The 13,684-nt window shown below is 50.4% G+C and overlaps 3 protein-coding genes and 1 pseudogene across 4 annotated transcripts; 1 reads left to right on the forward strand and 3 right to left on the reverse strand.

The window, feature by feature from the left end:
- Positions 1 to 2,348: 2,348 nt before the first annotated feature.
- On the forward strand, positions 2,349 to 4,357 carry LOC120687992. The gene is made up of 2 exons (XM_039970109.1): positions 2,349 to 2,562; positions 2,734 to 4,357. Exon 2 carries the CDS (start codon positions 2,776 to 2,778, stop codon positions 4,027 to 4,029), a length of 1,254 nt encoding a protein of 417 aa, XP_039826043.1. The 5' UTR covers positions 2,349 to 2,562; positions 2,734 to 2,775; the 3' UTR covers positions 4,030 to 4,357.
- Positions 4,358 to 4,505: 148 nt separating this feature from the next.
- Positions 4,506 to 5,409, reverse strand: LOC120687994. The gene has a single exon (XM_039970112.1). It carries the CDS (start codon positions 5,240 to 5,242, stop codon positions 4,712 to 4,714), a length of 531 nt encoding a protein of 176 aa, XP_039826046.1. The 5' UTR covers positions 5,243 to 5,409; the 3' UTR covers positions 4,506 to 4,711.
- A 99-nt stretch (positions 5,410 to 5,508) lies between these two features.
- Positions 5,509 to 8,620, reverse strand: LOC120687993 (ADP-ribosylation factor-like). 2 transcript variants are annotated; one of them, XM_039970111.1, is made up of 7 exons: positions 8,270 to 8,620; positions 7,496 to 7,586; positions 7,228 to 7,343; positions 6,727 to 6,786; positions 6,574 to 6,639; positions 6,254 to 6,307; positions 5,516 to 6,131 (listed from the first exon to the last, which is right to left on the reverse strand). In XM_039970111.1, exons 1-6 carry the CDS (start codon positions 8,324 to 8,326, stop codon positions 6,269 to 6,271), a joined length of 429 nt encoding a protein of 142 aa, XP_039826045.1. In that variant the 5' UTR covers positions 8,327 to 8,620; the 3' UTR covers positions 5,516 to 6,131; positions 6,254 to 6,268. The 2 variants fall into 2 exon arrangements, with proteins under 2 accessions (XP_039826044.1, XP_039826045.1); XM_039970110.1 differs by lacking the exon at positions 6,254 to 6,307 and having other exon boundaries at positions 5,509 to 6,131; positions 8,270 to 8,607.
- Positions 8,621 to 9,703: 1,083 nt separating this feature from the next.
- On the reverse strand, positions 9,704 to 12,509 carry LOC120687507 (annotated as a pseudogene).
- Positions 12,510 to 13,684: the final 1,175 nt, after the last annotated feature.

Raw genomic sequence — 13,684 nt, forward strand, 5'->3', positions numbered from 1 at the left:
CCTAGCAACATGGCCTAAGCTGTTTCACTTCATTTTGATTGGTGTCAGCGTAATGAGCTATCAGTGTGCTGCCCAATATTTTATACTAGGACAGATTGAAATGAGTATAAAGACATGCCCTCAGCTCAGACGTGTCTCTCGATAACAATTGAAAACGTGATGTATCCAACTGATATTCAACCTGCAGCAGAGGAGCTGCTCGATATTCCACCAACGAATTATCTAACTGATATTGAACCTTCAGCCTCGATGGCAATTCTAGCGGCGGGAGGTTGAATAGTTTCGTGCTTCCATTAAATGAATAATGTCGCGTAGATATCAGACGGGAAAAGATGAGCACGTTAGTTATGTATTTAGGCGCGGGGTGCAGAGTCGTCCCTTTTAAAATATCAACACACATTACTAGAACATTAGGCTTGCGTTGCGCGCCCTATCAATGACCATCATAACAGAAACAAATGTAGATTTCAATAGAGATTAAAATATGCATAATTCTTTCTAAGTTTTATTACAACAACATAGACCAACTGCAACTGGAACAAGAGAAGCCAATTCCTGGAACCAACGTTCTAACAATTGGAGTTCAAACTGAAAAATAATTTGCTCACACAATAGAAGAATAGATTAACATTCTAGAATTCCTAATCACTGATATCTCAGAGTAAAATGCTCTGATTCTGATTGCATTTGGCAATGCTATTGTCATCAAATACATCACTGTCAAATAAAAAACATTTTCCTAATTGATGTTTGTGCATGCCAATCTGGAATTTTATACTAGCAAATTGCTTTAGGTTTGTAGTGCACTTTTGGGTAGCAAAAAAAAGTAGCCTTTTCTTTTCGTTTTGCATTGATTTTCTATAGGAATTTGATCTAATTTTATCAACAAATTATACAATATACAATGGTTTTCTTTTTATTGAGGTGGGTTGTGGCCCTTGCCAGTACCCCTCAGTTTTGCCGCTTGTTAGTTAGAAGAAATTTTCATTCTGCAGTTTGGTTAGGCATTGTGCCTGCCTTACGAACCTAATCTCATATGAGTGAACCTCACCACTACAATCTCTGGCCACAACTCCAACCCCATCGACTATCTCCTCCAAGCCGGTTTGGGCTGAGCAGATGAATAGGGAGATCATGACGGAGGATTTCCGCCCTCTAGTCGCGGCGGCTGCCCCCCCTACACGGGCAGGTCCAGAAATTGGAGGTAGGGTTCTCCTTCCTCCGGCCCCTCCTTTTTCTCTTCATCTCTCTTTTTTCTCCTCCTCTCCCTCCTTCCTCCATCTATTTTCCATGGAGTTCTTGGGGGTAGGGGGCTTGAGCCCTCAGCCCCCACGCTGGCTCCGCCGCTAGTTTGTATCCCTGTGTGTTAGAAGTTCCATAGAGTAAAACCACTTTAGTCTACATTCGTTAAGATCTAATCTATTGTGTAGTATCTGTGTGCAACGAAGACAGTGGGAGAAAGACTATACCGCCACCGACGGCTCCAGACAATATGACATACTCAAGTTCATCTACCTGTCTGTAGTTTAGATTCAGATGTAGCATTTGCTAATTTATTCATGTTCCTATTCATGTATATTTTACACAAACTTCAACAGTTCAAACAAATCCACCCAGTTCAACTTGATTTTAAGCGCACATGTGGACGCAACACCCACCAGTCAGCCTTTTCTTGGCCTCCACGTCAACATGATTGAAAATAATGCTATGTGTAACAGTTATGGTCGTAGTGGATGTGGTTGGAGTTCAACAACATCCCCCCGCATGAGAGGGAAGCACCCACTCCACGTGTGCATCTAAAACTAACCTGAATTGGATTGAAAATTAAACTCAATAGAATAATAAATTGCGTAAAGGAAACTTTATTATTTTTGAAAAAAAATGAAATGTTATCTGACTTGTCATTTGGCGTAGAATTTGACAATGGTTGCAAACTTAGCATATGTACCGGAAATGTTGTGTCATATAGTTTCAAATTCTCAGCCCTGGTGCTCGTATTTGTATTTTCTTTGAATTTGTTATAGGAATTAATAGTGTGGCCGTGATGTACATCGATGATCAGACACATGTTCCTACAAAAATTTGCGTGCATATTAGATATTTGTACGGGTGTTTATACATGCTCACGTGCGTGTATTGATTGAGAAAGAAAACGGGGGAATTTGACTCGGGCTCCCTGAACTTGAAACCAGCCCCGGATCGGTCTTCTCGCCCATGGCGCGTACGGGGGGGTTGCAAAGGCCGTTCCTGGGCTGGATTCGTCGGGCTTGAACTGCAACAAGGCGGCCCAACACCGCCTAAAGTATGCGCTCATGCCTTTATTACGGTTTGCCAGCTAACATGCCTTGTTTGCCTGCTCGGTTTCGGTCGGTCGCCTCCCCTCCTCTTTTCCTCCTCCGCTCCTCCCCTTCTCCGTGCGGGAAGGCAGGCAAGCTCAGACCGGGGGCGTGAAATCCGACGCCCTCCCTCTCTCGCCGAGCGGCGGGTAGGCTTCGTCCGCGTCTTCTTTCTCATCGTCTCCGCCGAACGGCTTCGGCTCCGACCACCTTCGGCTGTCCCGCGGTTCGTTCCTCCTCCGCCGCCGCTCCCAACTCACCAACCCTAATCCCCCGAATCGCTTCTCCTCCCGCCCCCCTGTGGATATGGCAGATCATCACCCACCCCGGCGTTAATTTTTTTTCTTGTAATAAGGTTCGGACGTTTGGTAACGAATCTCGTTTTCCTTCTGCCCAGGGTTTCCAATACGATTTCACCCCGACCGATCGATTCGATTCCATGGCCGGCTGGAGCAATTCCACCGGCGGCGGCGGCGGGCGAGGAGCAGGAGGAAGAGGGTTCACGAATCGACACTTCACTAATTATACCAGTGACATGATGCACGGTGGTTCCAGCAGCGGCGGCAGGTGGAGAGACAGGTCGAGGGGGAGGCCGCCCCCGCAGCCTCACTATTGCTACCGCCCTGTAGATGCTGCTCATCGCCAAGCCCAACCCGTATCTGAACAACAGGCGGCCTCCTCCGCCTCCAGTCGCATCCAACAGCGAACATATCCGATCCCAGCGGCAGACAAGTCATCTGCCTCTGGAACTGCGGCTCCTCCCAGCACCAGGGAGCCCGATGACAATGCTACCCGCAGTGCTGCCAACTTTGAGTGCAACGTCTGCTTTGACATGGCTGCCGAACCCGTCGTCACCAAGTGCGGCCATCTCTTCTGCTGGGAGTGCCTCTATCAGTGGCTCCATGTTCACTCCAACCACCGTGAGTGCCCTGTTTGCAAGGGCCAGGTCGCCGACGACGCTATCATACCCATCTATGGCCGTGGTGGCTCTGCAGCCTCTGTGGACAACGCACCACCAAGGCCCACCGGAGCTAGAGTCGAGAGCTCCAGGCAGCAGCAGCAGCTGCTGCCAACTTTCCCTCCCACCGTATATTTGGATGATGATGAAGAAGACCCCTTTGATTTCCCAGGCATGATGAACTTTGGTTTTGGAGCTACAGCTACCTCAATCAGAGATGCTGTTATGAGCTTCATGCCTCCCAGCTTTCAAGACATGGCACTCGAAGAGTTTGATGACTACTCTTATGAGTATGACACCGATGACTTTGATGACTACAATTGGCTGGGCTTTCCGGTGTTTGGATCTGCTGGGGCTGAGGCTGGCAATCCCATTTCTTCACAGGCACATGCTGATATGATCAATATTAGGAATAACATTGTTGGCACTACCACTGGCATGTATCATCAGCAAGAAATTGGCTACCCTGGTGCGAACCCTAATAACAGAGGGAGACGTCGCCGTAATCGTGCAAGGCCATCAGCAGATCAGTTGAGCACCAATGGGATGGTGATGGGTGGCAGCGGTGCCTTCTACCGTGACAACGGTGCCAGTTATAATGTTACCGCAGGTGCTTCTTCTCGGCCTAATGGCGGCTGGGTTGAGAGACGAGGAAGAAGCAGCAGGAATTCAAATTCAGCTGGTGGAAGAGGAGGGATGCAGGATAGCAGGAGACAGAGGACAAATTACAATTGATGCTAATATTCGGTGAGGCTCGATGACAGCAGGGTTGAGATAAACAAACAAAGTTGTCAATCCTTCTTCTTTTTTCGTTTCTCTCTCTTCATCCTTTTGTAGTCTGTGGCTATGTGCAGCCTTGGTAAACATACTGGTTGCATTTTCTTTCTTTTCCCTGATGGAATGTGTGGTAGATTGGCTGAAATACTCTGCTTGCTGTTAGTACATTCGATACCTGCACTAGAGTCAAGCTTTGGCACTGGACCAGTTAATACATGAGTTAGCCGCCTTGTTAATTTAACTCTGCAGCGCAGGCAAAAAATTGTAGCAGGCGGTACTTTCTGCTCAATTCTATGAGGAAGCATGAGTATTCAGATCTTTTTTTCTTAGTGATGACTAGAAGCAGGAACCAATTGATTTATTTTGTGTTCACTTTATATCATGGTCAATTCAAATGTCTGGAGAGCTAGTCCACTGGAATTGGATTTCAAACATTGGAAGGATAGGTTTAAGTTTTTATTCTGTTTGATTCATATTCGCTTCTATCACACAAATACTAATGCATGGATCAGTTAACTGCGTATGTTTCTCCAACGGGTAGGGTACCTAACAATAAGCCTAAAAACTAGTAAAGCTGAAACAAGAAATGATAAGAGTACAGGATAAGCTGCTGACAATGAGCATGTTGAAGACTAGGGGCCTAGTTGTCGTCTCCGTAGGCGAGGAAGCGGTAGCGCTCCTCGTAGGGGCCGTCGAAGTAGAGGTCGGCCTCGAACCAGCGCGGGTACCTGACGAGGTCCCCAGCGACGAAGTGCATGTAGTCGTCGCCGTGGACGGCGCCGGCGGGGATGACCTTGACCTCGCCGGACACGATGTACACGAGCTGGTCCACCTGCCAGTCCCACGGCATCCGGCACCGCCCGCCCGTGCGCCACAACGACCATGTCTCCATCATGCGCAGCGCCGCCGCGCGCGCCCGCGCCGCCGCGCCGCGCTCCACGCGCACCTTGTACACGTCCTCCAGGGGCCGCCCCAGCAGCGCGCCGCCGCCACCGCCGGCGACGACGACGTCTCCTGATGCCGCTTCTGCGGCCGCTCGTAGCTTTCCTCCTCCTTGTCCTCCTCTAGCGGAGCTGATTGCAAGACTAGGAAGCGGAGGCGGCCGCCTGTGCGCCGCGGGGAGCACGAGGCGGAACCCGCCAGTGCTGGTGGCGGCGGCGGCGGGCATCATCGTGGCTCTCCTCTCTTTTTCCCTCCCTTCTGTGCTTTGGCTTGGTTCCTATGCTATAGCGTGAAGAAGCGACCCGCCTTATCCTCTGGGTCTCTTCTGCCTTGCTCTATTCCTCTATACTCGGCACAAAGTCTCCAATGAGACGATCATCATTTCCGCTCGAAAACGACAATCATTTCAGCAGAACAGACGAGACAAGCAACTCCTCTTGCATCTCAACGAATAGTGCATAGTCGTGTCTCGCCACTCGACACTTCGACAGGCAGTAGCGCATGGAAAGCACGTAGGGGTTCCATTTCTTCAGTTTCCAAACCACAAGAGCCAATTGTCATCAGTGGTAGTATTTACAGTCACTCCCACACAATGGATTGTAGTGATGATGATGATGTACTCTCCCGTCTCAACTAGCAGACGAGTCAGATAACACCACCCCTACCCTTTCTTCCAAACGCAAATCACCACCAACACCACCATATCGCCGACCGGTACTTACTACAACTCTGCCAACCTAGGGTTGCCAGATGCATCACCCAGTCCATACTCCATAGCTGGAATAGCCAACCAGCAATTGGGGAAACATGAAAATAAGGAAACAAAGAGTGCAAGCGCATGGCCTGAATCGCGAGATGATCCTTCAATGGGCGTATCACGAGGATCAATCACGAGGATCAAATTTCTGTTCGTCCTGTTACATGTAGTTTCAGGATGATGATGTTGAGGTTATCCGTCCAGAGGCTCGCATTTCGTCCAGGGTAGTCGCTAGCCAGTCCAGCCCTTCATACAGGCCATCTCCTTTCAGAGCACATGTGCCCTGGATGTGCCAGACGCGGTTAGTCAGGTCGTACAGCCCGAGGCCCTCGCACACCTCCATCGGGGTCATTGCTCCCCTCTGCATTAACAGGCGCATCACCAGAGTGAGCAACAGTTGGGTAAAAACGAAAATACCATAGATATAACAGACTCCAAATACTATCATAGCATGAAGGATGTTAAACAACGTGAAACACATACCCTGCAAACTTTATGTTAAAACAAACAAACAGACAGCCAACATATTGACACCTTCTGTTCAAAATGAAACACAGGGCAGCTATTGTCAGAACAGTCATGGGCATGGCCGCAGACTTTGGCAAGGATGAGAATTTGCAGGTGTATACATATGGATGAACCTTATTCATTAACATTACATGCACACACAAAGAACCATGCTCAAACAGGGAAAACCATGATTTTGGACAGAAAAATTCAAGGAGTTCAGAAACAACGCACATTTCCATTAGAAAAAATCACAATATAAAACAAAGGTTTGAGAGAAAGCATTGCTAACATACCATATCTTGCTTGTTAGCAAACACCAAAAGTACACTGTTAAGCATAAAAGGGTCATTGATTATAGCCTGAAAGAGATAACATCCCAACAGGTTAGAACAGACATCACAAAGAATTTCACTGTACAGAGGTACCCTGTAGTAAAAGATATAAACCTGAAACTCTGCTCTGGCTCTCCCGATTCTCTCTCTATCCAGTGAATCAACCACGTAAATCTGCAAATTAAGCAAATAATGAGGACGGTCATAGATTTCAAGAAACCAGTCTCTACTACAAATCAATGCCAAGTAAATAAACCAAGGTTGAGCTATAGCATAATTCATGAAGATCTTGACAGCTACAAACCATGAGCTTACTTACGGCAATATTACTCTTTCTGGTTTCACTAAGTAAGACCATCAAGACCAATAAATATGCCAAAGTAAAATAGGCTCAGAGGGCAAAATAGGCTCAAGTTATGAATCCACAACAATGAAGTCAGTTGACCTATTCTTGCGAGTGGTACTGGATTTGCAAACTGAACTACAAATACTAAATTAGAAGCGGGAGAACAAAGTGGAACAAACAATATGGAACAAGCAGCTCCATGTTAAATTGTTACTGTGAATAGATTTTAATTTTATGCTGCTAGAGAAACAGAAATGAGAATAAATGACCAGAGCATCTGTATTGGTGAAGTAGTGCCTCCACAAGGGCCTCAGTTTCTCCTGGCCGCCGACATCCCACACAGTGAAAACTACATTCTTGTACTGAACCTTCTCAACATTGAAGCCTACAACATGATAAAGGCCATGGTGTCACCAAACACGTGAATGAACGAAGCTATCAATACGATAGCTGCTAAGTTGGAAAAAAAAATATATAGTTGGCTAAGGTTGAAAACCAAAGGAACGAAACACAAGCAGACAGGTAATAGAGTTGTACCGATGGTAGGGACGGTGGAGAGAACTTCGCCAATGTGCAGCTTATAGAGTATGGTGGTTTTTCCAGCTGCATCCAACCCAAGCATCACCACCTGAAAGCAACCGAGCGGGTGTCCTATCAGATGCGTGTTCGTTAAACAAGGGTGGTGGTACCAATCTCAAAGTATACGGAAGAGGAAACTAAAACATGGAAGCATAATCAATCAATGTTAGGAAGATAGAGACATGGTTGAAACACTTAGGCCCACTTGAAGTGGCGTGGCACTGCACACGCAATTAAAACACCTACTCGGCTTAGTCCAGCTAATAAGTGAAGTAAGAATCCATCGATATCATTGGGCATAAGTATGATTTTATACGGTCTATGAAAGATCGCAGCGCGCCCTGGCTCGTCACTCATCCATTGCCTCTCCTAGTCTCCTTGGATGGTAATGATCCGCTACTAATTCAGTACAAGAATCAAATCTATGACTGTCACAGACAGGTAAGATTAGCACAGGACACCATGGCCGGCCAGCATCATGACTCATCATTTCCGCGCGCCTTTGGATGTTATTGAATGGTCGCCAACCAATACAAAGCTGGCAGATTGTTGGCGAAAGACATGATTCACTACCAATTCAGTACTAAGTGAAATCAATGCTACGATAAGACCGCGACATGCCCGCACCCGCCCGCACCTGCGAACAGATCGGTTCACCGAGGAACCCCGATTCATTGCAGTGTCCTACATCGGGAAGCGGAAAGGGGAAGAGCGAAAGAGGGGGCAGCGTACCCGCATCTCCTTGTTGCCGAAGAAGGCATCGAAGAGCTTCCGGAACGCCTGCCCCATCTCCTGGCCTCGGGCTGGGCGAGTTGTGCCCCCGACCGGAGCCTTCTGCGCCCTCGATCCAACCGGATCTGCGAGGCCGCCGCGCGGGAGGGTGCGGGGGCGAAGAGAGGGCGGGGTCGGCGACGGGGAGGCGCGGCGCCCCGGATGGAAGGTTCTAGAAGGCCCCGAGGGCGGGCGGGCTAGGTTTTGGGGAAGGATCGGCGGCGGCAAGGACGAGGGCTCGTGCTGTGGGAGAATCCAGGAGACCAGGAGGGAGACGGGAGGGGAGGCTGCGCAGGGCGCACGGGCCGCACCTGGCCTGGCCAGAGCGTTCTGGTCCACTGGATGCGAATGCGATGCCGGATCGAGCGATCTGGACCGTCCGTCTGCTTGCCACGCTCGCGCGCCGGCCGCTCTGGCCTATCTTCAACTAAGAGGAACCAGCTTTTTCCTGATGTTAGTTGGATGATGATAAGTACAGGTAGCAATTGATTGTCGCATTGCAGTTGCCCCGTACCTCTACTCCATTTTGGTGGATCTCCACCTAGCTCCAGCTCCACCACTACCATGAAAGAGGAGCCAGAGCGGTGGAACCCTGATTTTATGGCTCCACCGGCTCCTCATGGTTTTGTGAGAGAAGGGAAGAGAGAAATTAAACTTCAAGGTGCTATTGCATACATTCCATTTGGTACAGCTCCACTTAGAGCCGTTGATAGAGCTGTTGTTGTTAGAGCCCCACCAAAGAACTTACTCCCTTCGTTCCGGATTACATTTCATTTTGGTAATTCTAGATACGTAATTGTATTATATATCTAGCAAATACATATTTATTATATATCTAGCAAAATATAGTATATATTTATTACTATGCATCTGGACATTCTAAAATGGTATAAAATTTAGAATGCAGGGATACTTTTCATCTATGGCGTCGGTTATGTTAGGTTACTCAATAACGTGTGGTGTCGGATCCTATTTGTTATCGGCACATCCATGCTGGCATGGATGAAAAATGTATTTTAAGTGATGGAGTGATGCTACGGAATTATGGATGCAAAATGCAATTGCAAGGTGACGACCAAATCCAAATTGGTAAGGTACAAATTCCGCACTTGTAGCTTCGATAGGATTTCTACAGGGAGAGACCACCGCTTCCATCCTCAAACCCATCACATGCTTGCTACTGCTTTTCGTCTGGTTGGATCGCTGTGTCACTACAGCCGCTGCTGATCGAGATGGCAACAGCGCAGCTGGCCTACGCTGGCTGGTGGCACACGACCCGAAAGTGTCTTGCTTCTTTATGATGGATCTTCCGTGTCTTGCCGAACTTTACACGAACAAATCACAAAATCAGCTACACTAAACTGTCTGAATCACTTGTACAAATGATGATGGTGCTAGCTGCTAACAGTGCTCGCAAACTCACGATTAGATCTCACAGAACATGCATGTCATCACTGTACTATATGTAGACACTGGCTTTGAAAAAAAAATTGCGATAGAATCTTGCTAATTTGAAGTACTAAATGAAGTCTATTTACAAAAAAAAATTCACAGATGGGTTGTAAATTGCGAAACGAATCTAATGATATTAATTAATCCAATAATTAGCATATGGTTACTGTAGCACTACTGTTGCAAATCATGGATTAAGTAGGTTCATTAAATTCGTCTCGCGATTTACAGCCCATCTATGCAAAAAAATTTGTAAATAAATTTCATTTAGTACTCCATGTATGTATCGAAATATTCGATGTGATATTTTGTTTGTGTTTATGGGTTTATGGAGTGGGAACTAGGACCACTGTTGTGGTGTATCCTACTCAGAACATTCACTCGCTGCCTATGCTTTCCATCTGACTGACAGTCTCGGTTGTCTGTATGGTGAACTCGCCGTGCTGGGTCGATGTGCCCAACCCAAAATCACTCGTCGCCGCTGCAGCTGGTGGTGGTGGGGCGAGGTGCCGGCTCGATGGCGGCGGCGACCTGCTTGGGCGTGTACCGGGCGGCGAGCACCATGTAGAGCAGCAGGTTGGCGACGCTGATGACGGTCCAGAGCCAGAAGTAGTAGTCGAGGACTCGAGGTGGCCGGCGTTGAGGTCCGGCGCCAGCCACCCGGGGCGCCCGGTGACAGCGGCCACCAGCGTCACCACCAGCGAGTTCACGTAGAACCCCAGCGACAGCGCCAGGAACGACAAGGCGGAGCAGATGCTGCGCATCGCCGCGGGGGCCTCCCCGTAGAAGAACTCCAGCTGCGCGATGCCGCAGAACACGTCGGAGCCCGCCACCAGCACGAACTGCGGCACCTGCCACGCGATGCTCATCGCCGCCCCGCCGGCGGCGCCGCGCAGCCGCCGCCGCTCGACCAGCGCGGCGGTCCCCAGAGCCAGCACCACCAGGAACCGCCCCACGCCCATGCGCTGCAGCTGCGTCAGCCCGCCGGGGCGGCCCGTCGCCCGCCGCGCCAGCGGGATCACGGCGGCGTCGTGCAGCGCCACCCACAGCAGCATGAACACCACCTCCACGGACACCAGCGACGCCGCGGGCACCTTGAACCGGCCGCCCAGCCGCGCGTCCATGGCCATCCCCTGCTGGATGAAGGTGGTGGTCATCTGCCCCAGCGACCCCGCGTACAGCACGCACGTCGCCCAGATGGGCAGCATCCGCACCAGGATCTTCACGCCCTCCACCTCGCTCACCGTGCACAGCGACCACGCGCCGTCCGCCGCCGCCCCGTCCTCCCCCTTGGCGAGCACGGCGGCCTTGTCCAGGCACCGCAGGCCCTTGGTGCGCGCCAGCCGCTGCTCGTCCTCGGCGGCGGCGTCCTCGTGCAGCGGCGCCGCAGCGCCGTCCTCCCGTTCCAGCCTCACCCCGCGCTTCCTGAAGGCGGCGACGAGCACCCGGATGATGTACCTGAGCGGGCTCCCCGTCGGCATCTGCACCCGGTACCAGGGCGTGCCGGCCACGAAGGCGAGCGCGGCGACGAGCAGGCAGGCCGTGCCGACGCCGAATCCGAGCGCCCACGCCACGTTCTGCTCCAGCCAGGAGATGAGCGTGCCGGCGATGAAGATGCCGAGGTTGATGGCGGCGAAGAACCAGCTGAAGAAGGCCTGCTTCAGCTCCGGCCGCTCGGCGTCGTCGTCGTACTGCTCCGCGCCGAAGGGGAGCAGCGCCGACTTGACCCCGCCCGTGCCGATGGAGGTCAGGTAGAGCGCCGCGAAGAAGACGGAGAACTGGCTCTTGGTCGCCGGCGCGCACGCCGCCCCCATCTGGCACGCCGTCCCGGGCCGCAGCGACGGGACCGCCGCCGACACGGTGAGCAGCACCAGGCCCTGCCATCCATCGATCAATCAATCACTCAATCAATCGAGCCATTAATTTGTCGCCGCATCCACCGCCGGATTCGGCAGAATCGGATGAGCGCTCACTCACCACGAGGTAGAAGGCGATGGAGGCGAGGATGGTCCAGTACTTGCCCCAGTAGCTGTCGGCGAGGAAGGCGGCGATGACGGGGACGATGAAGGTGGTGCCGTTCCAGGTGTCGACGTGGGCGGCGTTGAAGGCGGTGCTCCCGTGCAGCACCGTGGCCAGGTACACCACCAGGTTGAGCGCCACGCCGGAGAAGACGATGCTCTCCAGCAGCTCGAACACTGCAGATGCCAGTGCCAGCGCAGGAGGAGGGAATCAGCAACAGCTCATCATTCCGGATCCCGGAATGGGAGGCGCACGAATCTGCATCAGGATCGAGAAAACGGCAGCGCAGGCTCCTGGATTATTACCTAGGACGATCGCCGGCGCCTTCCAGTTGAAGCGCCTCCTCGCCGCCGCCGCCGCCGGCGCGTCGTCGCCGGACTCCATGGAGGAAACCTGCTGCCGGCGTTGGTGGTGGTGGTGACCATTGGAGCCGCCGGGAGGGGGCGTCATGCCGCTCCGCAGGGGGGAGAACAGGGATGGCAAGATCCAAGATTTGTGTTTAGCAAGAGACCTCCTCCTCCAGCGGCGACGACGCAAACAACACGCACGCACCCGGTGACCGCAGGAGAGTGTGACCTCACTTCCCATGGGTCCCCTTCCCAGAACGACCTCGAGGTAGAAAAATCCCACTCAGGCGCTGTATAGATCACAACCCGTAAATCTCGTAAATAAAAAAACGTCACATTAAATATTTAGACATATGCATATAGTACTAAATGAAAATGAAGTTTATTTATAAAACTTTTTGCATGGATGGTCTGTAAATCGCGAGACGAATATAATGAGCTTACTTAATTCATGATTTGCAACAGTAATTCTACAGTAACCATACGCTAATTATGGATTAATTATCATCATTAGATTTGTCTCGCGATTTACAATCCATCTGTGCAAAAAGTTTTGTAAATAGACTTCATTTATTACATCAAATTAGTAAAATTTCATCGCAAATTTTTTTTGTTTCATCTAAACACGACATCACTCTACTCAAGGAGACGGAGCTCCGACGCAGGCTAGGCGACTAGGAGGAGAGGGACCACCACCCCGGCCGATTCTTTCTTCCTCAGTTAAATACTCGTGGAAACCAGTTAGTAAGGATGGCAATGGGTATCCGAAATCTGAAACCCGATGGGTTTTTACTCCATTAGGGTGTGGGCATAGACTAAATTCTATACCCGCGAATTTCTTAATAGGATAAACTTCATACCCGTCGGGTTTGCGGGTGCGGGTTTGTTCTCCAAGTACTCAAACTCGCAAACCCGTGGGTACAATAAACCCGACTACATATAACATAAAATACCAATGTCATAAGGCCTTGTATCAAAATAAGGTCCAATAACATGCTAAGAGAGACTTAGACTCATGTACTTCCATTCCCATCGATGATTACCTACTCATAGACTAATTTGCCTATAATGCATTGTGTATTTGTTTATGCTTTCTATTAAATTTTTGTCGGTGTCCTGACCTGGGGGTCGGGACCCCAACTAGTAAATGCCGCGTGTTTCCTCGTCCCAGATATTGATGCAAGAGGCAACACAGTAACACACGGGTTTATCCTGGTTCCGGCCACGGGGCCGTACGTCCAGCAAAGGGGGTGTGCGAGTGCACTGTATTATCTTGCACCCGGAGTGCTTGTAGTAGGGGGTACAAGCGAGGCGAGAGAGGGAGGAAAGCTCATAGGTCTCTGCAAGGAAAGGAGTTGGTTGAGATGAGTGCGATGATCGCGAGTGTGGATGACTGGGTCCTTGATGTCCAACAAAACGTCCCCCCTTAAAGGAAGCCCGCCTCCCCCTTTTATAGTCACAAGGGGGGGCGGCGTACATGAGTGAGGGAATGTGGAAGTCATCGTCCTCCTCTGAATCGCGGGGGTGCAGTGGTCAAACACTGTAGAAAGTACGCTAT

Source organism: Panicum virgatum, chromosome 9N (assembly GCF_016808335.1).
Source record: "Panicum virgatum strain AP13 chromosome 9N, P.virgatum_v5, whole genome shotgun sequence".
Lineage (NCBI taxonomy): Eukaryota > Viridiplantae > Streptophyta > Magnoliopsida > Poales > Poaceae > Panicum > Panicum virgatum.

What these genes read in the sequence shown, in the direction of transcription:
- LOC120687992 (XM_039970109.1), top strand. Translation starts at nt 2,776, where the DNA reads ATGGCCGGCTGGAGCAATTCCACCGGCGGCGGCGGCGGGCGAGGAGCA.
- LOC120687994 (XM_039970112.1), bottom strand. Translation starts at nt 5,242, where the DNA reads ATGATGCCCGCCGCCGCCGCCACCAGCACTGGCGGGTTCCGCCTCGTG.
- LOC120687993 (XM_039970110.1), bottom strand. Translation starts at nt 8,326, where the DNA reads ATGGGGCAGGCGTTCCGGAAGCTCTTCGATGCCTTCTTCGGCAACAAG. An exon ending in CTCCACCGTCCCTACCATCG is followed by an intron (nt 7,344 to 7,495) that starts GTACAACTCTAT and finishes ATCATGTTGTAG; the next exon opens with GCTTCAATGTTGAGAAGGTT. An exon ending in TCACCAATACAGATGCTCTG is followed by an intron (nt 6,787 to 7,227) that starts GTCATTTATTCT and finishes CTTAATTTGCAG; the next exon opens with ATTTACGTGGTTGATTCACT.